Source organism: Exserohilum turcica (assembly GCF_000359705.1).
Source record: "Exserohilum turcica Et28A unplaced genomic scaffold SETTUscaffold_1, whole genome shotgun sequence".
Taxonomy (NCBI): Eukaryota; Fungi; Ascomycota; class Dothideomycetes; order Pleosporales; family Pleosporaceae; genus Exserohilum; species Exserohilum turcicum.
This window is the reverse complement of record NW_007359914.1, coordinates 3,788,025-3,808,844: the sequence shown is the minus strand read 5'-3', so window position 1 is coordinate 3,808,844 and position 20,820 is coordinate 3,788,025. Positions and strand designations below refer to the sequence as shown.

The window sequence follows — 20,820 nt, the reverse complement described above, 5'->3', positions numbered from 1 at the left end:
CCAGATTTCGGCTAAATTATTCTTGGCAGGACAAAACTTTTGTGAGGCACCTCCGTATAGGACGGATTAAAACTAGCGCCATGGCTGCTGACACGTGCTACCGTGCTTAGACGCAACCGGCTTTCACACGTCACCCACAACTTGGGCTAATTGTAAGGACACATGTCTTCAGCGACGCAACGCACCCCCATTCCGATGCACCCACGGTAGAGGCGCACCCAACATGTTCAGCGTGCGCTCCATTGTCCTCCTGGTGCTATCCTACGTCGTAATCCCGCGCCTCACATTTCTCCCGCCGAACATCCATACGTTCCTTTCGATTGTCGGGCCCTTTCTTATTCCCTACACGTGGGACTTGATACAGACGGCGCGCGCGACTTCAAGAAGCGGTCCCATACGGCCGACGCCAGCGAGAGTTCAATATGCGCTCAACCTGTTGTTTGTGAGCGCAGTGGTGTGCCTCGTTCTCTCGTTTTCACGATTTGCGCCCGAGAACATCTTCCTCCAGACAAAGAGTCACATACGGACGGAGACCAGCGTCTTGTTTCTGCGACTGAGGCTCCTGCGGCCGCTGACAGCCGCGGACGATGCGCTACGAGAAAAGTTCACATGGAGTATACGCAATAAACTGCTCTACCTCGCATACGGCCCGGACACGCTTTTGGACTGTACTTGGTGCAGCGCAGCCGACGGAGACGACCAGCGAAACTACTTTATATACTCGCTCCCTGAGATCGTCACGCCGCACATCGCCCAACTATCCGCCCTCGGTCTCGCTACGTCGTCGCTGCTCGCGCCCGAATGCTCGCGCTTCCGCACACACGCAGCCATTGCAGGGGTATTGTCAATGGTGGTGGAAATATGGTACATGGGCACATATGACATCTTTGTCAACAAGCAAGCCAAATACGTGCAGGATCTCGATTCGGCATACTGGCGCGTCCGCTTTCTACGATACATGGCATTTGCTCTGGTCGACATGGGCCTGGCGTTTGTGCTCTGGGCGACGAGTACGAACCGGTGGCTGGCAAAGCCCATTTCGATTGCGGAGCGGATGGAGACGACGACGCGCACGGCTGAAGAGACGTTCAACAAGATGCGGGCATTGGCGCTGCTCACAAACTCTGTCAACCGCGACCCGGCGCTGCGAGGGGTGAGAGAGGAATACTGGAGGACAGAGGGACAGGTGACGGCAGAGGTGGTGCAAGACGAGACCGTGACTGAGCAGATTAATGCTGCGATCAGCAAGCTGGACTTTGTTGCTCTCGAGGGGCGTGTTGGCGAGGTTGCAGATGGAATTATCAAGGGCATTGATAGTCTCGCGGCAGGTCCCACGTTATCCGCGAGTCAGATGGGCTAGGTTTTGTCATGTCGTGCATTCGCACGCCGCTCGGCGGTCTTATCTGAAGGACTGGGGGTGGACGGATAGAAGTGGAGGGAGGATGGGCTACCTGCGGAATCTTGGTGGGCACGGATGATGTAGGTGGCACAAACACGCCCTGAAAGATGCCAAACAGGCGTGCCGTCTCCGCAATCAATGCCTTGTTGTTGTTTGGCCCAGGTCACTTGAACATTTTTTTTTGCTCCTGCCGGTGAACTTCGCCATTGCTTGAACCGCGCCTTGCCGAAGCTGCATGTCTGTTTTTTCGGCCGTAGCCACCACGTCCATTGCATTGCACCTCGACGCAAGCATCACCGCCTCCAACACGACGGCCATGTCCATGCAATCTATATACCGCGTCCTATACTGTAAATACTCGGCCGCATCCGATATCGCGTGGCCGGGGGTTGGAACGTCCGTCGTCGTCAATCACCAGTTGGGCCGGATACTAGCGGCCGGTATGGCGCTAGCGGGGCTGGATACCGCAGGCTCGGCACACGACACGCCCTACACTCAACACGCACAGGTACGCTAGCCAGCACGACGTCGGCTTTGTAGCCTTTGGCAGGACGCGCGTTTCGTCATGGCCGGCGGAATTGCAACGTCTCCTTATCGGTGGAGCAGCAGAGAAAAGAGATGGAGCACAGTTCGGTGGCAAGACAAAGAGAAGAAAAAAAGACAGCAGCCAGCCAGCCAGCAGCCGTCGTCAACTATGGGGTTCCGCTGTACTTCTCCCTCGGCCAGAAGTGGAACCCTATATCATACCGTCTGCAACGAGAACCACACTAGACCGCCGCGGCAGACCGTCCAAGCCTGGGCGGATATTAGGTGTACATCAATGGATCGCACGGGTCGGTGGGTTTGATTACGCCCGTGTGATAGCGAGGTGTGACTCTTGCTCGAATTTTTCTGTCCCTTTGTATAAGAGCCTGGCCTGGGTACCTCATTCCCACTCTTCATACTTGACTAATCGCTTCCCATACCGCTCTCTTACTCTTACACACCAATTGACACGTTGCCTTCGTGTTGGCCCTCGTTACCCTCGACCCCTCTCTATCCGTCCTCTATCTGCGAAGAAAGGATAAATCCAGCAGCCATGGCCCCCATCGCCGTCACACCCCCAAACCACAATGAGACCGTGACCGATCTCACACAGGATGGCATCAAGTCGGCGCTGCTGAAAAATGCCCCAAGCCAAATCGACTCAGCATCCCTCACAAACTCTATTACTACCACACCACCAAACGAGCTGTCAGGCAAGACCCAGGATGTTGCCGACGCGCCGCTGGCCGAGCTCGACGCCTCCAAACTCACCTGCACGTACACCAATGCTTTCCGCACGGTTCCCGAAGTCGGTTCCGCCGAGATGGCGAGCCAGAAAGTGTGCACCGATCACATGGTGCAAGCCAAATGGACCGTCGAGTCTGGCTGGGAAGCACCCACACTGCAGCCCTACGGCCCACTGTCGCTCGCGCCCACAGCATCATGCCTGCACTACGCTACCGAATGCTTCGAAGGCATGAAGCTGTACCGCGGCCACGACGGCAAACTACGCCTCTTCCGCCCGGACCTCAACTGCCGCCGCATGCTCATGTCGACGAACCGCATTGCGCTCCCTGCCTTTGACCCGGAGCAGCTCCTCAAGCTCATTGTCAAGCTTTGCGCTACAGACGGCAAGCGCTGGCTTCCCAAGGACCGCCCCGGCCAGTTCCTCTACATCCGCCCCACGATGATCGCGTCGGACCCCGCGCTGGGCGTCGAGCGACCCAAGGAAGCCCTGCTCTTCGTCATCCTGTGCTGCTTCGCCCCCATGGGCGACATGACGGGCGGCATCAAGCTGCTCGCATCCCAAGACGACATGTGCCGCGCATGGCCCGGCGGCTTCGGCTACGCCAAAGTCGGCGCAAACTACGGCCCCTCGCTCGTCGCGCAGGGCGAAGCCAGAAAGCGCGGCTACCACCAGATCCTGTGGCTCTTTGGCGAAGACGCCACCATCACCGAGGCTGGCGCAAGCAACTTCTTCGTCGTGTGGAAGACCAAAGACGGAAAACTCCAGCTCCTCACCGCAGACTTGAACGAGCGCATCGTCCTCGACGGCGTCACCCGCCGCTCCATCCTCGAGCTTGCCCGCGAGAAACTCACAATTGGCGCCGCTGAGCCCCCCCAGGACCTCGAGCAACTCGACGTCGTAGAGCGCAAGTTCAACATCTTTGAGATCGAGGAGGCTGCCCGTGAAGGCCGCATTGTCGAGGCCTTTGCCGCCGGTACTGCCTGGTTCGTTGCACCTATTAGCCAGATCCACTTCCGTGGAAAAGATATCAATGTCCCCATGGTAAAGGGCAACTCGGGCGCCTACGCGGACTTCTTCAAGAACTCGCTCAGGGGCATCATGTGGGGCTGCGATGGCCTCGAAAGCCATCCTTGGGGCCGTGTCATTGACGAGGAGTAGATTATTCTTCTCCTTTCTCTTCTTCTTCTCCTTTTTCTTTCTAAAACAAAAGCGTCTATATCTTGCAGACGAGACGAGACGAGACGAGACGTTTGGGTACATATCATGGGCATCATGTTGCATGTAAGCAAGGCGTTTTTTTTGAGGTTTAAGCAGCTCGGTTCACGGAGAACTTTTTTTTTCTTCCTTTCTTGTTTCCTTTCTCAATCCCATGTGGAATGTACGTTTCCAAAGCGAGCAGTAGCACAAGTGGAGCGTCTTGCATTGTTCACACACACACATGTCGGTATGCATTTGTAGTAGATTAAGAAGTTATGTAGTTATGAAAATAAGATAACGTGACGGATAAGCGAGTCGGTCAGACAAGCGAGTTGGTCACCCTACCAACTTTGATCACCCACCACACCTTTGCGTACAATGCCTCTAAGCCACGCTTCTTAGTTAATCTCTTACGAGGTAGATATTCAGCTTGCTCTCTCTTCTTTAGATAGAAACTAAATCTAAAGTACTTAACGCGCTGCTATAGCCTTTAATATTCTAAAATTAACACTAATTAACTAACGCGCTAGGAAGCGCGCGCAACGAGATTGCTAGCCTAACTTAAAGAAGCTTACTAAGCTAGAAGAGGAGGTAATAGTTAGTTATATACTTAATCTTAACTTACGTGGATTTGCGCCTACGTACGCCGCTATACACGATATAGCTAATAAGCTGCTAGCTGCGCGCGGCGCTAGCTAGGTTAAGTAGAAGTGGCTAGCTAACTTTGTTAAGCGTACAGACAGTCTTATAACGCGTTTTAATTAAGCGTACAATAGGCAGAGAGCTCTATATAAAGATCTAGTCCTAATTAAAAGCTAGTTTAAGCTTATAAAGTAGATAAAGGCTAAGTATAGCATCTATAACAAGGACGTCTACAACTTCAACAAAGCTAGCTTTATGTAAGGGGCTCGACCCCGGAGGGTAGTCTTAAGCTCGGGAGCACGATCGGACAGGCCAAGGTAACAAGATTGTATTCGATAGAGAGCTAAGCTCTCGGCTACGTAGCTATCTATATACAATGCTGGTTGCTAGGGTAACAATCGGGCCGGGCAGGTGGAGTAAACGAGGTCGTAGACGAGTATGGGAGGCGAAGGGCGTTTAGCCCGTTACACTTTATAATAGGCAAGATCGCGACTTAGCTAGTTGTAACAGCGTTAAAGAGGAGAGGCTAGCTAAAGGCAGTTAAGCTAGGCAATCGTGGGTAGGTGACGCTGATCGCAGCGATTAACGCAGCTAGCTAGGCAGTTCTACTATTCCTTATCTTCGCTAGCAAATATCATCTATCCGCCTAGTACGAGGAAGCAGAGATCCCACGCGACTAGGCGATTGCAGTTAGCAACAACGGCTAGACGAACAACGAGCTAGGTGTTACCTAGCTAAAGCACTTTAATGCTCACACAAAGACTTGCGTTGTTAGCATACGTCGTTTGCTTATTCTTAACAGCTATAAGAGCTACTAGTCTCTTAAGTTTTAAGAGCTTTGCAAAGAGAACAATATCTACACGCTTTGTATGCCGCTACATTCCTCTTACCTACTTTAACCTCTTAACGTTAGCTGCTTCTCGCTATTAAAGCGCGCGTATAGCTGTAAGGTAGAGAGCCTAATACGCAACTACATCAACTACATCACCAAGCTTAAGTTTCTGCTAGCGTTTAAGACAGCGTTTGATTGATCCTTCACGCCAGCTAATATCCGCTTAGCCTTTTAAGGCGTAGGCCTTGTTCCTCTCTAGCTAGACGCTGTTCTATTAAAGCTAGACATAAAGCTGCGTACGCCTACTACTCCAGTAGCTGCTGTTGCAGAGGCTCTCTAGCAGGCTCGTACCCTAAGTAACGCACGCGAGTTTAAAGCTTAATTAACGCTAATACGTAATTAGGTTTAGCGGCATAAGAGCTCTTTGCTAGCATTAATTATTGCAGCAATTAACTAGCTTAAGAAGGGGGCTAAGGTTATAATGCTCTTAGCTAAGCTAATGCGCGATTAGATCACTAGCCTTAAGAGGGCTAACGAGGTAGCAATAAAGCGTAGGTAGTGTAAAAGAAAGCGGATACAGAAGCAAGAAGTGCTAACAAAGGGAGCTAGAGAGGATCTACTCGCTTAGCGCGAGGCTGATCAGCAGATTGCTCATAAAGAGCGTCAGGGAGGAGAGCGATCAGGTGTCAGCCGCCAGGCTCTAGCGCGCTGTAGTAGGTGCAGAGAGACTAGCCATAACTCACGTACATGCAAGAAAGATAGTCTAGATAGTAATTAATCTATTGCGTTAATATCTACCAAAACTAATATAATATGGTGGAGCTATACGCTTATAGAAGTGCGCAAAGTTAGTGAGGTGACCGACTCGCTTGTCTGACCGACTCGCTTATCTATCACGTTATACATGTTACAATCAATCGTCATCCTCGTACCCTGGCATCGCTGGTGCTGGCCCCATACTCGGGACTGTTGCTGCTGCTGCTGCGGCTTCAGTGTCGTTGATGCCCCGTCTTAGTAAGACTTGTTCTCCGGCTGGCCCTTCACAAAGCTCAATGCACTCTAGCTCTGCTGCCCGCTCGTGCGATACCATGTCTGCTTCTTCGGGAAAGGTGACCGTGTCATGTGAGGGTCTGGGGCTCTGCTCACTGGGCGCAGTCGTGCGCTCCCAGGGGTACTCTATGGTTTCGCCATTCTCGCCGCGATGGAGGGTGCTTGTGATACTCTGTGCGTCATTGTATTCTACATTCAAAATACACATAGGCTTATCTTGTACAGGGGCGTCTTCAGATGGAGTATCGTGTGGGCCATTGGTGTTGAAGCAGGGAAGTCGGTGCACGACGAGGTGATGCAGCGCAGGCTGTGGATGTATAAATAAGCACAAACTATTTATTTAGACTGCAAACACACTCGACTTCTACTGACCATGCATACGCAGAATACACTGCTGTTGGCTTCCAGGACGCTCCAGTAGTCGGCCGGCGCATTATCCCAGGTGGGGTTCAGCGACTTGGCGTAATTGATGATGGAGGATATTCGCAAGCAGGAAACGGCGAGGATGCTGCAACATACATTGCATAATTAGCAACCAGAAACCGACAAAGGTATTGCATCGCCTGGCTTACAATATGCCCACAGTGAACATGAAAAGCACTTCCCACTTCTTCCTCCAGAACATTGACAACCGGTACAATGCGGGAACCGGTAAGAGCATGATGATGGCATGCAGGAAGACAGTCACACCAGCACCGGATAGTATGAGACGGTTGATATCCCAACACTCGCCCTCTTGCTCGCCGTCCCAGCCTTTCCATACCATCGAGATAGGTTTGCAGTGAAAGGCGATGCTGAATTGGAAGATGATCCAGTATATCGTGGTCAGGGCCATGAGGGTGTAGGTGTATGTTTGGATTTTGTCTTTGGGAAACATGCGGAAATACATGAGTAGAAATGCTAGTCTGGAGAGGGCGGTTGTGGGCCAGTAGAAGAACTTCCCAAGCCACTCCAGCTGTGTGTATTAGTGGGGTTCGGGAGATTTAGTCTTATGCAGCCAGCTCACTTTCTGTATGTAAGTGACATCGTCGAACGGTAACGTCCATGTGTCTCGACCTAGACCCACAGACGCAGTGCGGAGTAGCATAGCATTCATGGGCACCAAAGTCAAACCAGCACCAAGGGCGCAGGCATCGTCCCATGCGAAGCGGCCGGTCAAGAGTGCATCGAGAGTACGCAGCAACACAGAGAGTGCAGCAACACTGCCGCTCACACTCGCAATCACCATTGGCTCGAGGGACCGATCACGGACGGGTCTCTGGAACATGGTCGCGGTGATGTTTAGCGCTGTGAGGGCTTGTTTGATAGTACATGTTTGGTCCGCACACGCATGCATGCCACGGGCAAAGTCGCCATCGGTGCAGATACATGTCGTATTGTCGGAGGAGCAAGTCGACACCGCGTCGAGGGTCAATGCTAGGCAATCCATCTGGTGAGGTCAGTCCACCATGCTCTGCGAGGCGAGTGAGCGCTGAGCGTCGACTGACCGCGCACTGTGGCAGTAGATGTCGTAGGTCAGTGAGGGCATGGCTGAGCCTGTGGGGGCCGACAAAGTAGCCCAGGTACGTGGACCCCAGCATGGCCGCATGGCGCCCGACAGCGAGCGCATGGCCATGGTTTAAATGCACATGTCGGTGGGTTAAGCTTTTGCGGCACAGTGGCTCCGTGGAATGGTCGACCGTCAGTGCGGGGGGCAGCTGAAGCGGAAGGGCATGTGGCGAGAGGGCGTTATGCAAGGAGAGAGGGCGGGCCAAAGCAGCCTAGCGGCAGTGAAATGCAGGCGGGTGCAGTGGGATGCGTGCGAGATGCAAATTGGGCGTCTTTGTTGCATGGGTGTGTGCGTGTGCGTGTGTGTGTGTGTGTGTGGTCTTGTCGGAAGAGGGAGGGCAGCAGGCAGCTAGCGCTAAGTTGGTAGTGGTAATGGTGCTTGTCTCTCGGCACGGGTACTAGTTCCAGGTTGACAAACGCGACTTCACCGCGCAACCCGTGCCTCTTCTGCGACGTCAGCCGCCCGAAGCTTTTCACCACGACGAGCAGCTCGCCAGACTCCCTCTTGCTCAGGGCCCAGCATCTGCCGGCCATCACCAATCTGCCCAGCATCCCCGCCCCAAGTGCCCGCACAATCTCTCGCCGACCCCAAGTGCCCCACCTTCGCCCATAGACACAACTTCTGCAAGGCAACGAACCTCTGCGCGCCCGCCTGCTTTCGACGCCCACCGCGCAGACACGCATCCCCCGCCGCCGACGCCGAGCTGCTGGCGAAGCTTCCTGGGAACACCGCCGACCCCCCCAACAGGCTGATTGGGAGCTTTTCCCGCCGCGCTGCAGCCCGCCATGTCTCTGTCCATTGAAGAGCTCGACGCCACGGTGCGCGCCTTTTACGAGGGCCGTGGCGACACGGTATGTCCACTGCTGGCCCCCGGGCGGACAGCCCGCCCACAGCATCGCTAACCGAGCCGTCTTTTCGCAGCAAAAACAAGCCCAAGCTACGCTGAACCAGGTAGGCTTCCTCTCCTCCCACGTGCAGTGTTTCGCCCCGCTAACACCCGCCCAGTTCAAAGAAAACCCCGACGCATGGCTTCTGGTCGACAAGATTCTCTCCGACGCACAGTACCCGCAGACCAAGTGTGAGTGCAAGCAAGCGGCCGCACAGGACTGGCGGGCGCGGCGCTAATCCTGGGCAGATCTGGGTCTTCAAGTCCTCGACAATGTGATCATGACGCGATGGAAGGTGCTGCCTCGAGACCAATGTCAAGGTATGGCAGCGGAAGAAAAAAACCTGCTCCTGCAAGCCGGCTGACCACGGCAGGTATCCGAAATTTCATCGTCAACTTCATCATCCAGCTCTCCAACAATGACGACACCCGTCGCGCCGAGCGCACCCTCCTAAACAAGCTCAACCTCGTCCTCGTCTCCGTCTTGAAACAGGAGTGGCCCCACAACTGGCCGACTTTTATCAACGAAATCATATCGTCGTGCCACAGCAGCCTGGGAATATGCGAGAACAACATGGTCATTCTGCGCCTGCTCTCCGAGGAGGTTTTTGACTACTCTGAGGAGCAGATGACCTCGGCCAAGCGACGAGAGCTCAAGCAGAGCATGTGCGACGAATTCACGGCCATCTACCAGCTCTGCTCAGAGGTCCTGCGCACAGCCACCGAGGCCTCGCTCATCAAGGCAACACTAGAGACGCTGCTGCGCTTCTTGAACTGGATCCCTCTGGGCTACATCTTTGAGACGCCACCCAGTGGCCAGAGCCTGATCGAGACCCTGCGAAGTCGGTTCCTCGAAGTGCCCGACTTCCGCAACATTACTCTGAAATGTCTCACTGAGATTGCCGGTCTACACACGGAGCCTGCATACGACGATAAGCTTGTTTCCATGTTCACTGAGACGTTGACGGCCATCTCAAAGATCATCCCTCTTTCACTGGATCTGAAGAGCACATACTCGTCCAGCAACAGCCGCGACCAGGAGTTTGTGCTGAACCTCGCATTGTTCCTCACCAACTTCTTCACCATGCACCTCAACGTCATTGAGAATCTGATGAACCGGGACTTCCTCACGCATGGACATTTTTACCTCATCCGCATTAGTCAGATTGACGATCGTGAGGTCTTCAAGATCTGTCTCGAGTACTGGACCAAGCTCGTCTCTGAGCTGTACGATGAGATGCAGGCGCTTCCAATTACCGACATGAACCCTCTCCTGAACATGGGTATTCCCGGAAACGGAGGCCGCGAGTTGGCCAACTATCCTCTGAGGAAGAACAAGTACACCGAGATTCTTTCCAACCTCCGAACGGTCATGATTGAGAAGATGGTTAGGCCCGAGGAGGTTCTCATTGTCGAGAACGACGAGGGAGAGATTGTCCGTGAATTTGTCAAGGAGAGCGACACGATCCAGTTGTACAAGTCTACTCGCGAATGCCTGGTCTTCCTTACCCACTTGGACGTTAACGACACGGAGCAGATCATGTCGGAGAAACTGGCCCGTCAAGTCGATGGTTCGGAATGGTCATGGGCAAACTGCAATACGCTCTGCTGGGCCATTGGCTCGATTTCTGGCGCCATGAACGAGGAGACGGAAAAGCGATTCCTGGTCACGGTAATCAAGGATCTCCTGGGACTGACTGAAATGAAGCGAGGAAAGGACAACAAGGCCGTTGTCGCGAGTAACATCATGTACATTGTCGGCCAATACCCCCGATTCCTCAAGGCTCACTGGAAGTTTCTCAAGACTGTCGTCAACAAGCTGTTCGAGTTCATGCACGAGACCCACGAGGGTGTACAGGACATGGCTTGCGATACCTTTATTAAGATTGCGAACAAGTGCCGGAGACACTTTGTTGCTCTCCAGCCCGGGGAGACGGAGCCATTCATCGACGAGATTGTTCGCAATCTGAGAAAGATTACTGCAGACCTCTCACCGCAACAGGTGCACACATTCTACGAGGCCTGCGGTTACATGATTAGCGCACAAGGGCAGAAGAGCATGCAGGAGCGCCTTATCGCCGACTTGATGGCTCTGCCCAACTCTGCCTGGGACAACATTATTGCGCAAGCTAACCAGAACCCTGCCTGTCTGCAGGATGCTGAAGTGATCAAGATTGTTGGTAACATCATGAAGACCAATGTTGCCGCATGCGGGTCGATCGGATCCTACTTTTACCCACAGATTGGTCGGATATACTTCGACATGCTGACAATGTACCGCGCCAGCTCACAGCTGATAGACGAAGCTGTCCAGCGAGAGGGCAACATTGCGACCAAGATGCCCAAGGTGCGCGGGCTTCGCACCATCAAGAAGGAAATCCTGAAGCTCATCAACACGTACGTTGAGAAGGCCGACGACCTGGAGATGATTCACAACAACATTGTGCCGAAGCTGTTGGAGGCTGTCTTGATCGACTACAAGAACAATGTTCCGGACGCTCGTGAGGCCGAAGTGCTGAATGTGATGACGACCATCATCAACAAGTTACATGTACGTTGGAGACCCAACCTGAGCAAGCACATGGTTGGACTCGCTCAGCCACGGCGGGATTCTATGCTAACCATGCCACAGGGTATGATGGAGGACCAGATCATCAACATCATGGACAGCGTGTTCGAGTGCACACTGGACATGATCAACAAGGACTTTTCCGAGTATCCCGAGCACCGTGTCGAGTTCTTCAAGCTTCTCCGAACCATCAACCTCCGCTGCTTCCCCGCTCTATTACGTCTCGACGCACGATCCTTCAAGTTTGTCATTGACTCGTGCATGTGGGCAAGCAAGCACGACAACCGCGAGGTGGAAAGTGCAGGTCTGTCCATGTGCTTCGAGCTCATTTCCAACATGGCCGAAACGGACCAGCAGACTTGCAACGCCTTCTTCCAGACATTCTTCACAACCATTCTCCAGGATGTCTTCTTTGTCGTGACTGACAGCGACCACAAGGCGGGCTTCAAGTCGCAGTCAATGTTGCTGGCCAAGTTGTTCTGGCTTGTTGACTCGGACAAGCTCCAGGGCCCCATCTACACATCACCGGACATGGCGCCAGCCGGTACACCAAACCGAGAGTTCTTGCGAAACTTTGTTGGTAACCTGCTGGCGACTGCCTTCCCCAACCTCCAGACGTACGTGGTTCCTTGTTGCGTATTGCGAGATTTACTAACATGGTGCAGTGCTCAAATTGCCTCGTTCATTGACGGACTGTTCGCCACAAACTCTGACCTGAACCGGTTCAAGGTCATTCTCCGCGACTTTTTGATTTCCCTCAAGGAATTCTCGGGCGACAATGCGGAGCTCTTTGCGGAAGAACGCGAGCAGGCAGCCAAGACTGCCAAGGAGCAGGAGCGGGAGCGTGCCATGAAGGTCGGAGGTCTGCTGAAGCCATCGGAGATGGACGATGACGAATTGTGACTTGACGTCGAACTGGAAGCAAATGTGGCTACGCGCACGCCCTACGACGCGCAATGTGCTCCCGACGAGTCTGCAAGCAGTGCGCGCTCGAACGACCTTGATGGATGGGACATGTATGGATTGTGAGGGCGAGGGGATAGTGTGGAGGAGCCAAGAGGGGGTGGTAGCGATGGTGGAATGGGCGGGAAGCATGCAATTTGTTGGACGGTCAAAGTTTCGAGCAAGCAGGCATGGGTTCGTTGTGGTCTAATACCCTATAGACGTCTCACTTCTTGGTTTGATGCATGGACACGTGGTTGGCGTGGCGGTAGCTTTGCTTGGCCTGCAGACAAAAAAAAAGGAGAGAGGGGAGCGTTGGTGGCGCAAAGACAAGGCCGTCTGGACAGCGAAGAATAAACATTGTATCTGGCGTCATGATTTGCCCGATCCCTGTCTGGCGGCTACTGCGCATGCGAGCTTGAACGTGCAGCCGGGCCGTTCCACGCTGCGTCTGCACCCAGCACCAGCACCAGCACCAGCACCAGCACACGCAATGCATAGTGCTCCTGTGACGAGCACCAGGTAGGTGGTGGTTGCATGGCGAAGACGGCGTAACGAGGCGGGCTGGCTGGCTGGCTGGCTGATAGTAGTAGTACATGGATACCGCCAGCCCACACAACGCCTGTGTGTTTCTCCGTTCTTCTTTGCTGTTCCCGCGCCCACATAGAGTCCCACAGGCAGAGAGTTGGCAGCCAGCGGTAGCATGCGCGCCAGCGCCAGTAACCTGCTGTACCCGTGGCCTAGTAGCGTAAGCCGCCCGTGGTGAGTAGACGTAGTGGCAGAGGGCACCAGACAAGCGTCGACGGGCTCAAGCTGCCTGTTCGGGCTAGGCGGCGGCCCCGCCTGTCCTTACGTAACCAGCGGCATGGCGGCGCAGCGTTGCACGTCGACATGTCCGCATTGGGCCGAATGGAGCCAGCTGCCAGCACCAGTGCCAGTGCCAGTGCCAGCACGGCAGAACCCCCCCGGTCGCCGTGACGCCACCAAGGTTCGGCTGAATAACCGCAGACGACACCTCCCCTGCCCACCGGCCTCGCCCTAACGCCATCCGTGCACGAGCAGTTGCTGAACCTCGTGGCGGCCATACGCATCCTGATTCGCCGGTTCTCTACGTGTCGTGCGAACGACATGGGCTGTCTGCTCTTCTGCCAGCCTATGTTCAACCTCGTGGCCCTCTCGAGAACAAGCCCGTCGGCGCCACGCTCGAGCCCGACTTCTCATCCGGCATCCCCCAATAGCTGCTCACACCAGGCCTGACTAGAGCCAAGCGGGCACGAGTCTCTGCACTGATCCGTCCTCTCTGCAGGGTGCCAACAGCCGCATCTCGAGTAACCTCACTTCTCGAGCCTGTCTGACAACTACGCACGGCCACCATCAGCGCTGCGACCGCGGCTCTCCCCTCGATTTGTCCTTGTTTTCCTGGTCCCCACCGCCAAATAGCCGTCTGCCCACGCCCACACGCCCGTCACTGCACAAGCTGAATGGTCAGATCTGCACTACGATCCAGGCTAACATCAGTCGCCGCTGCACCCTGCGCGCATTGCCGCAAGGCTTCGAGAACCTTTCTCCTGGCTTTTCTTTGCTGCTGGCCCAATGTACGTCTTCCCCTCATATGGATACCCTACAACCCCGCCCCTTGGTCGCCGTGAAAAAGAAAGCCTCGTCGACAAGTCTTGCCTCCAAGGAAGATACCACTGACTCTGCGCGTTTCTCCAGGAAGTTTGGAAAGCACATACAGAAGAGGCAACTGGAAATCCCGGAATACGCCGCCAGCTTTGTCGACTACAAGGCACTCAAGAAGGTCCCTCCACCTTCTCCTGTTTTTTTTTGCAGCCCTGGGAGCTGATCAGAATTTGTGTAGCTCATCAAGAAGCTTAGCGCCACTCCAATCATCCCACCACAGAGCGAAGGAAGCCATCATGAATTGCTCGATCCGCAGACTTCCTTGCAGGCAAATAAAGCCACCTTCTTCTTCAGAGTGGTGGGTAGCAAAGATTGCAGTGACCAGGCTCAAATTTTGACAACACACGCAGGAACGCGAACTGGAGAAGGTCAACACCTTCTATCTGCAGAAAGAGGCAGAGGTACGTTTGATAGACTGTGCGTTGATGCTGGCTCACCATGGTTGCAGCTGCGCCTACGCTTGACCACCCTCCTTGACAAGAAGCGAGTAATGCAGCAACATCCTCAATCAGTCTCAAAGACATCCTCGCGCTATGTTGCCCTGGAAGAGGGACTAAAGCAGTTTAGCATGGATCTGAACAAACTCGAGGTGATTGGCCCACATGCGCTTGGGGGCTTGCCGATACTGACCTAACTTAGCAATTCGTGGAAGTGAACGAAACAGCCTTTTCCAAAATCCTCAAGAAGGTCTGTTGCACCCTTCATCCAACACCCACGTAACGGCTTTGCTGACTCTTCTTAGTGGGACAAAACGTCAAAGGTCTGTCGTCCAATCTCGGACACCTCTGAGCCTTGGTTGACACAGATGACAGTCAAGAGAAAAGCAGCTTTACCTTGCGCGCGCCGTCGAAGTCCAGCCATGCTTCAACCGAGAAGTCATCAGCACGCTTTCCGATCAAGCCACCCAGGCTCTCCTGGATTTTTCAGGATGGGCTGAAGGCGAAGGGGTACAGGCGCCTCATCCTACGGCTGAACCTCGCGTCTCCGAACCCGCATTCGAAGTAAAAATTGAGCTCGACAACCAATTCGTACAAGCCATCAACACTGCAAACCAAGGCAAAATCCAAGAATGTCTCGCCCGCCTATCCACACTTCCTGACGCGCGTGAACACATCTCGAGAGCTTTCCTGAGCACTGTTGGAGACGCGCCAGAGTCTGCACTCAAGTCCCTACTCGATTCAAACCTGGTCAATCTTGCGCAAGAGGATGAGATAAACGAGCGGAACTGTCTTCATAAAGCTTGCATCAGTGGGCGCATTGAAGTACTCAGACTTGGCCTCTCCAGCAACGTGGATCCTCACGCGACAGATGTGTATGGCAGGATTCCACTGCATTACGCATGCATGCATGGGCATGTGGAACTGGTTCAAGAACTCATCGGCACCGCCCCTGATACGATCAACTTTCGCGACCAAGACAGCTTCACGCCGCTGATACACGCAATTGTGCATTCCAAGCTTGACTGTGTGGAGATACTCCTTTCACAGGGTGCCGACCTCACTCGTCTGGGACCCGGAGAGCATGTACCGCTCAATCTCGCATGTCAGTTTGCATCGCTGGAGATATTGGAACTTCTTCTGCAAAGATCAGCCGAGATGATTGCAGATGCTGAGGGCCTGTTTCCACAGCATCTGGTGGCAAGATCAGGAAAGGCACCCCAGGCGCTTCTTATGCTGCAAAAGTATGGCGCAGATTTGAACCAACCAGACAAGCTCTATCAATGGACACCACTGTTCCACGCCGCGAGTGAAGGGCACGTAGAGTGCCTCAAGACGCTACTTCAATGCGGAGTGGATGTGGATGTTATCGACGAGAAGGGCTTGTCTGCCATGTACTATGCAACATGGGAAGGCCATATCGAGTGCATGACGCTACTTGCTTCTGTTGGGCGCGGTGTTGGTTTAATGACACAGAAACAGGCCTCACCGCAAATTCCTTCGCAAATGTCCAGCACCATGCCCACGGCAATAGAGATCGAAGGCGACCCCGACGGTATCCCCGAGTTCATCCTGCCCCCGCCCATCATCCCCTTCCGAAGATATGGACACAATTTTCTGGATACCAAGACATTTGTGGTCATCAATTTCGAAAAGTTCGGGAAAGACGCCATCCGCTTCTACGATGAGTCCAAATACCCAGCCGCGAGACTCACAATCTCATCGAAAAGTTCCGATCTCATACCGCGTAATATTCTGCTGCCTATACAAGACGGTTTCAAGGTCATCTCATTCCAGATTGAAAATCTCAACACCTTTTCCATCGACTTTGATGTATACCCGACAATAGGATCAAAGGTCATTGCTCGCAGCGTAGCTTCTTCGGAAGTGTTTACGGAACGCTCCAAGAGCACAGGAAGATGGCATCTGGAGTTGTTCGATCCCAGACTTCGAGCCATTGGTAGGATCACCTTTGACTTTCAAGTCGTCAAGCCCTTCCATGGCATACCGCTGGAGATTACGCATTTTGCCACGTACTGGAAGGCTACTAGCCAGCTCGATTCACAGCCTCATACGCTCATCACAGGCTCAAGCCTATCGGGAGATTATGTGCGCATGTTTGTCCAGTTGACTGCCGACGGTATACCAGTGCTGCATCCGCAATGGAAAGTCAATCACCATGGCCTCGAGGTTCCAGTCAACATCCTGACGTATGCGCAATTTGCTGCCATTGGCTCTCAGCAGACTGGGACAACTGCAGAGCAGATAGCCAGGAATCTAAGCAACGCCAACCCGGACGATATACCCAACATCTACCACGTCCTGGCATCTTCATTCATTACTCTGAAGGACGCCTTGGCTGCACTGCCAGCTCACATCCATGTTGAATTGCATGTTCTGTTCCCTTCCAGACTCGAAGAGGACCACCTCAAGCTTGGGCCGACACTGGACATGAACGCCTTTGCCGACAAGATCCTATCGGTGGTTTTTGAGCACGCACGACATTTGAGATCGCAGGGGGCGGGGGAGATTGACGGTACACTGAGGAGCATACTGTTCAGCTCCTTCAACCAAGACATTTGCACCGTTATCAATTGGAAGCAACCCAACTGTGAGTGTTTCTTCGAGAGCGTCTACATGACGGATGCTAATATCACAACAGACCCAGTCCTTCTTTGCAATGAACTCGGGGCGGAGAGCTCTCGGTCACCTTCGGGAAACACGCATATTGTCGAAAGCAGCGGTCGCACACGAATATCTGTGAAGGAGGCAGTACAGATTGCAAGGAACAATAACTTCATGGGGCTGATATGCAGCTCTCGTCTGCTGGTGAGTATCTGTGGGATGGCCAAAGACTCGAGTACTAAGAGCATCCAGTCACTTGCCCCTGCCCTGATTGAGTCGATCAAGACAGCCGGCCTCGTTCTCGTTACGGATATCACGGATTCGCCTGCCGAAAGTGTCGCGCAGCCGGCAGGCCTCCATGTCGCACATCCGCGCCGGCAAAACACGCCAGAAGGCGTCGATGGGTACCTGAGGGATAACGGCGTGCTCTGCTTCAACGAGACTGTCGATATGTAGAGGAGGAAATGCTACGAGGTCTGGAACAGGCAGGACTTGCGATGGGCTTGTAGCACTGGTGTTGCCTGAAACAATGCCGAGGAATATCTTTACGAAACGAGACACACGACATGGGGAGAAGCTGTCAGTTATTAGGGGCTGGTTAGAAGGTGGGGGAGAAATATTCTTGGCGTTTAGCGATAGACTGATGGTGTAGGAGAAGCGGCTATACCCGTAGAAGGAACGGCAGACGTGCTAGATGGTGTGTTCGTGAAATGGAGGCGTGCTAGTGGATATGCTTTGAGATGAGGGGTTTGCATTGTTCAAGGGCGACGCGTGGGCAAGCACCTCGTGTGTGTGTGTGCGTGTAGCAGTTCGTGGTGCGATGTGGTGCGGCCGGCCAGGGTGCAGGTCGGTAGTGGTACGTAGTGTCGATGGCGGCGGCAAGCCGACCGGGGGGTGCGTCTGCGGCGTTCCGATTCGCGCTACGCCTTCATCGAAAAATGTCGACCGACGACATTGTGGCTTGAAACTGTCTGCTGCCGGGTGCCGTTCGTTTTGGTGTACTTGTCTTCTGGGCACCACACAACCTGCAATGCTCTTCACCTCGGCGGCCATGATCTGCACATGATGTCGACCTTGAGCGCCTTTTCTTCTCGGCTCCTTGCCAGGACGTGGACATGCCGAGCATGCATACAATCGCAACGACCGACAACACTCTCGCACCGGGCAAGCTTGTGGCAACCACGGGGCACGCGCGCTGGGCAAAACGCTTTTGCGAGTAGAATTGGCGCACAGAGGACATTGGCAAGCAGCGCGAGTGAGACTGCGAGTGCGACAGCCAAGGCTCTGGGCAGGAATGCAAAGAGCAGCAAGAGACGAAGAAGGCTGCTGATTGCCGGGGGCGGACTCATCATCGGCACAGCAGCAGTTACGGCCAACGACGAGGCCAGGCATGCCTGGGTGGCGGCGCAGAGGAGCTACCGGGTGGTTTCGACGCTGGTGCTCAACATCAGAGAGTATGTGCATGGGTGCAGTCGATTGACAGGCCGGTAGCTAATGCACTCTCTTCTGCACAGCTATCGCCATGTGCTCAAGCGCGACGACGAGCCCGACTACAACGAGCAGCTCAAGGCCTGCCACCTACGATGCGCCAAACGCACGCTCCGCACGCTCGAGAAGAACGGGTCCATTTTCATCAAGCTGGGGCAGCATCTGAGCAGTATGAACTACCTGCTGCCAAACGAGTGGTGCGACACGTTTATCCCGCTTCAAGACAAGTGCCCCGTGTCCTCTTTCGAATCCATCCAAGACATGTGTCGGCAAGACACGGGCGTGGAGCTGTTTGACTTTTTCTCCGAGTTTGAGGAACAGCCCATAGGCGCGGCGTCGCTGGCACAGGTGCATCGGGCAACCGTCCGCGAGACGGGGCAGAAGGTTGCCGTCAAGGTGCAGCACCCCGCTTTGGACGAATGGGCGAGGCTTGATCTGGCCCTGACGAGCTTCTCCTTCAGTACGCTCAAGCGCTGGTTTCCCGAGTACGACCTGACATGGCTGTCGGACGAAATGGAGCACTCGCTCCCGCAAGAGCTTGATTTCCGGCTCGAGGGCAAGAATGCAATGCGAGCACGCGAGTACTTTTCGCACGTGCGCGACGTACCCGTCATTATACCCGAGGTTCTCTGGGCCAAGCGGCGGATGCTTGTCATGGAGTATGTATCTGGATTCCGCACAGACGACCTCAAGAGCCTGGATCAGCATGGCATCGATAGAGACGAGGTTTCTGCGGCCCTGGCACGCATCTTCAACGAGATGATTTTTGGTAAGAATGCGCCGCTGCACTGTGATCCGCACGGCGGAAACATAGCTATTCGGTACAACGGCAAGCGCGGCAAGAACAACTTTGATGTCGTTCTCTACGACCATGGCCTTTACAGGGATATCCCAATGCCTCTGCGACGCAGCTACGCTAAGCTCTGGCTCGCGGTTCTCGACGCAGATGAAGCAGGCATGAGAAAGTACGCATATGAAGTAGCAGGCATCAAGGAGGAGCATTTCCCGCTGTTTGCGTCCGCCATCACGGGCAGGGATTACACTGTTTTGGCAAAGAAGGAAAACGGCGGGGGAGGCGTCATGACGTCGAGGACGAGTGAAGAGAAGAAGGTGATTGGAGATGCGCTTGGCGAAGGGCTGATTGAAAATCTGATTGAGCTCTTGGGCCAGGTGCCCCGAGTCATCTTGCTGATTCTCAAGACCAACGACCTGAGTAAGTTTTTTTTTAGAAGACACCTTGATGTGCTCCGGCAAGCAGCCTTTGCTGACATTTGCTCCTCAGCACGTTCACTCGACGAGGGCCTCCACACGCGCCAGGGACCCGTCCGCACGTTTCTCATTCTCGCGCGGTACGCGTCTCGCACCGTGTACGAAGAGTGCCTGGAAAACCTGTCTGGATCTTTGCTGTGGCCACGCAACTTTGTGTTGTGGTTTGCGGCGTGGACGAGGTTCATGAGGGTGGAGATGCAGCTGAGCGGGTACGAAACCTATCTCAAGCTGAGGGCACTGTTGGGCATGAGCCAGATGGAGATTGGAGACAGTTTTAGGGAGTAGGGAATTAGGTGGACAAGACGAGACGAGATGAGTGCATGAGGGGGGGTGTATGTGTATATGTGTATATGTATGCGGATGTGTATGTGTATGTGTATGCGGCTGTAGACATAGACGGCGGGGACTGGGACTGGGACTGGGACTGGGGCTGTGGCGATCAAAACAAGACGGGCATAGGGAGTAACGGGTGAATGTTGATATGTGTATGTCAGTGGACGACTAGGTGTAGGTAGTGGCGATGATGGTGGTGGTGGTGATTGCCGGCACGTGGTCGCGTGGCCAGGCTAACCGGTTTGGGGGCAGGTGGGCAGGTGGGCAGAGCGGAAGGCGCGGAACCACTTGCTGCAGCGGGCTAACCAGAGCGGATGTGTGGCGGTGCCGGTTACCCAGAGCGGCTTGCATGTGTGTGCTACGTGTGGCTCGTGTGGGTGGCGCGAGGGGCGAGGGCGAGGCCGATGGCGAGGCCGAGGGTGGGCGTTTGACGACTTGTCTGCAGTGCGTTTGGGGCGCAGTCATCTGATGCCTTGCAAGCGAGGGGGGCGTGTTGCGCTGAAGACGAGAGGGGCGCTGCACTGGCAAACCACGCGCGCGTGCTGGAGACGGCTCAAGCAGCAGCAGTAGGTGTAGCAGCAGCAGCAGCAGCTGTGGCATGCCGTGGCCTGGCCTGGCAGGGCGTCTGGCCCGTCCGGCATGGGGT

The 20,820-nt window shown here is 54.4% G+C and overlaps 6 protein-coding genes across 6 annotated transcripts; 5 read left to right on the top strand and 1 right to left on the bottom strand.

The window, feature by feature from the left end:
- The first annotated feature begins 192 nt into the window (after positions 1–192).
- Positions 193–1,469, top strand: SETTUDRAFT_162728 (uncharacterized protein). The gene has a single exon (XM_008022959.1). The coding sequence runs from the start codon at positions 224–226 to the stop codon at positions 1,358–1,360; it is 1,137 nt and encodes a 378-aa protein (XP_008021150.1). The 5' UTR covers positions 193–223; the 3' UTR covers positions 1,361–1,469.
- Positions 1,470–2,477: 1,008 nt separating this feature from the next.
- SETTUDRAFT_84760 (uncharacterized protein) lies at positions 2,478–3,830 on the top strand (the record flags this gene model as incomplete). The annotated part of the gene is made up of 1 exon (XM_008022166.1): positions 2,478–3,830. One exon carries the CDS (start codon positions 2,478–2,480, stop codon positions 3,828–3,830), a length of 1,353 nt encoding a protein of 450 aa, XP_008020357.1.
- A 2,281-nt stretch (positions 3,831–6,111) lies between these two features.
- Positions 6,112–7,960, bottom strand: SETTUDRAFT_162727 (uncharacterized protein). The gene is made up of 5 exons (XM_008022958.1): positions 7,881–7,960; positions 7,400–7,822; positions 6,966–7,348; positions 6,766–6,901; positions 6,112–6,700 (listed from the first exon to the last, which is right to left on the bottom strand). Exons 2-5 carry the CDS (start codon positions 7,820–7,822, stop codon positions 6,257–6,259), a joined length of 1,386 nt encoding a protein of 461 aa, XP_008021149.1. The 5' UTR covers positions 7,881–7,960; the 3' UTR covers positions 6,112–6,256.
- A 571-nt stretch (positions 7,961–8,531) lies between these two features.
- SETTUDRAFT_162723 (uncharacterized protein) lies at positions 8,532–12,711 on the top strand. Its single transcript, XM_008022957.1, has 7 exons — positions 8,532–8,793; positions 8,864–8,893; positions 8,948–9,020; positions 9,078–9,149; positions 9,203–11,379; positions 11,461–12,014; positions 12,063–12,711. The coding sequence occupies exons 1-7, from the start codon at positions 8,728–8,730 to the stop codon at positions 12,298–12,300; spliced, it is 3,210 nt and encodes a 1,069-aa protein (XP_008021148.1). The 5' UTR covers positions 8,532–8,727; the 3' UTR covers positions 12,301–12,711.
- Positions 12,712–16,958: 4,247 nt separating this feature from the next.
- On the top strand, positions 16,959–17,558 carry SETTUDRAFT_162722 (uncharacterized protein). Its single transcript, XM_008022956.1, has 3 exons — positions 16,959–17,070; positions 17,122–17,288; positions 17,337–17,558. The coding sequence occupies exons 2-3, from the start codon at positions 17,259–17,261 to the stop codon at positions 17,538–17,540; spliced, it is 234 nt and encodes a 77-aa protein (XP_008021147.1). The 5' UTR covers positions 16,959–17,070; positions 17,122–17,258; the 3' UTR covers positions 17,541–17,558.
- A 537-nt stretch (positions 17,559–18,095) lies between these two features.
- SETTUDRAFT_162721 (uncharacterized protein) lies at positions 18,096–20,547 on the top strand. Its single transcript, XM_008022955.1, has 3 exons — positions 18,096–18,538; positions 18,599–19,785; positions 19,855–20,547. Exons 1-3 carry the CDS (start codon positions 18,147–18,149, stop codon positions 20,124–20,126), a joined length of 1,851 nt encoding a protein of 616 aa, XP_008021146.1. The 5' UTR covers positions 18,096–18,146; the 3' UTR covers positions 20,127–20,547.
- Positions 20,548–20,820: the final 273 nt, after the last annotated feature.

Bases quoted from the DNA above. Each gene is read 5' to 3' on its own strand.
- SETTUDRAFT_162727 (XM_008022958.1), bottom strand. From the start codon at position 7,822: ATGGATTGCCTAGCATTGACCCTCGACGCGGTGTCGACTTGCTCCTCC. The intron at 7,349-7,399 runs GTGAGCTGGCTG...TAATACACACAG, and splicing joins ATGTCACTTACATACAGAAA to CTGGAGTGGCTTGGGAAGTT. The intron at 6,701-6,765 runs GTCAGTAGAAGT...ATACATCCACAG, and splicing joins GTGTATTCTGCGTATGCATG to CCTGCGCTGCATCACCTCGT.
- SETTUDRAFT_162722 (XM_008022956.1), top strand. From the start codon at position 17,259: ATGGGGCTGATATGCAGCTCTCGTCTGCTG. The intron at 17,289-17,336 runs GTGAGTATCTGT...AAGAGCATCCAG, and splicing joins TATGCAGCTCTCGTCTGCTG to TCACTTGCCCCTGCCCTGAT.
- SETTUDRAFT_162723 (XM_008022957.1), top strand. From the start codon at position 8,728: ATGTCTCTGTCCATTGAAGAGCTCGACGCCACGGTGCGCGCCTTTTAC. The intron at 9,150-9,202 runs GTATGGCAGCGG...TGACCACGGCAG, and splicing joins GCCTCGAGACCAATGTCAAG to GTATCCGAAATTTCATCGTC. The intron at 12,015-12,062 runs GTACGTGGTTCC...AACATGGTGCAG, and splicing joins GCCTTCCCCAACCTCCAGAC to TGCTCAAATTGCCTCGTTCA.
- SETTUDRAFT_162721 (XM_008022955.1), top strand. From the start codon at position 18,147: ATGATGTCGACCTTGAGCGCCTTTTCTTCTCGGCTCCTTGCCAGGACG. The intron at 18,539-18,598 runs GTATGTGCATGG...TCTTCTGCACAG, and splicing joins CTGGTGCTCAACATCAGAGA to CTATCGCCATGTGCTCAAGC. The intron at 19,786-19,854 runs GTAAGTTTTTTT...TTTGCTCCTCAG, and splicing joins TCTCAAGACCAACGACCTGA to CACGTTCACTCGACGAGGGC.
- SETTUDRAFT_162728 (XM_008022959.1), top strand. From the start codon at position 224: ATGTTCAGCGTGCGCTCCATTGTCCTCCTGGTGCTATCCTACGTCGTA.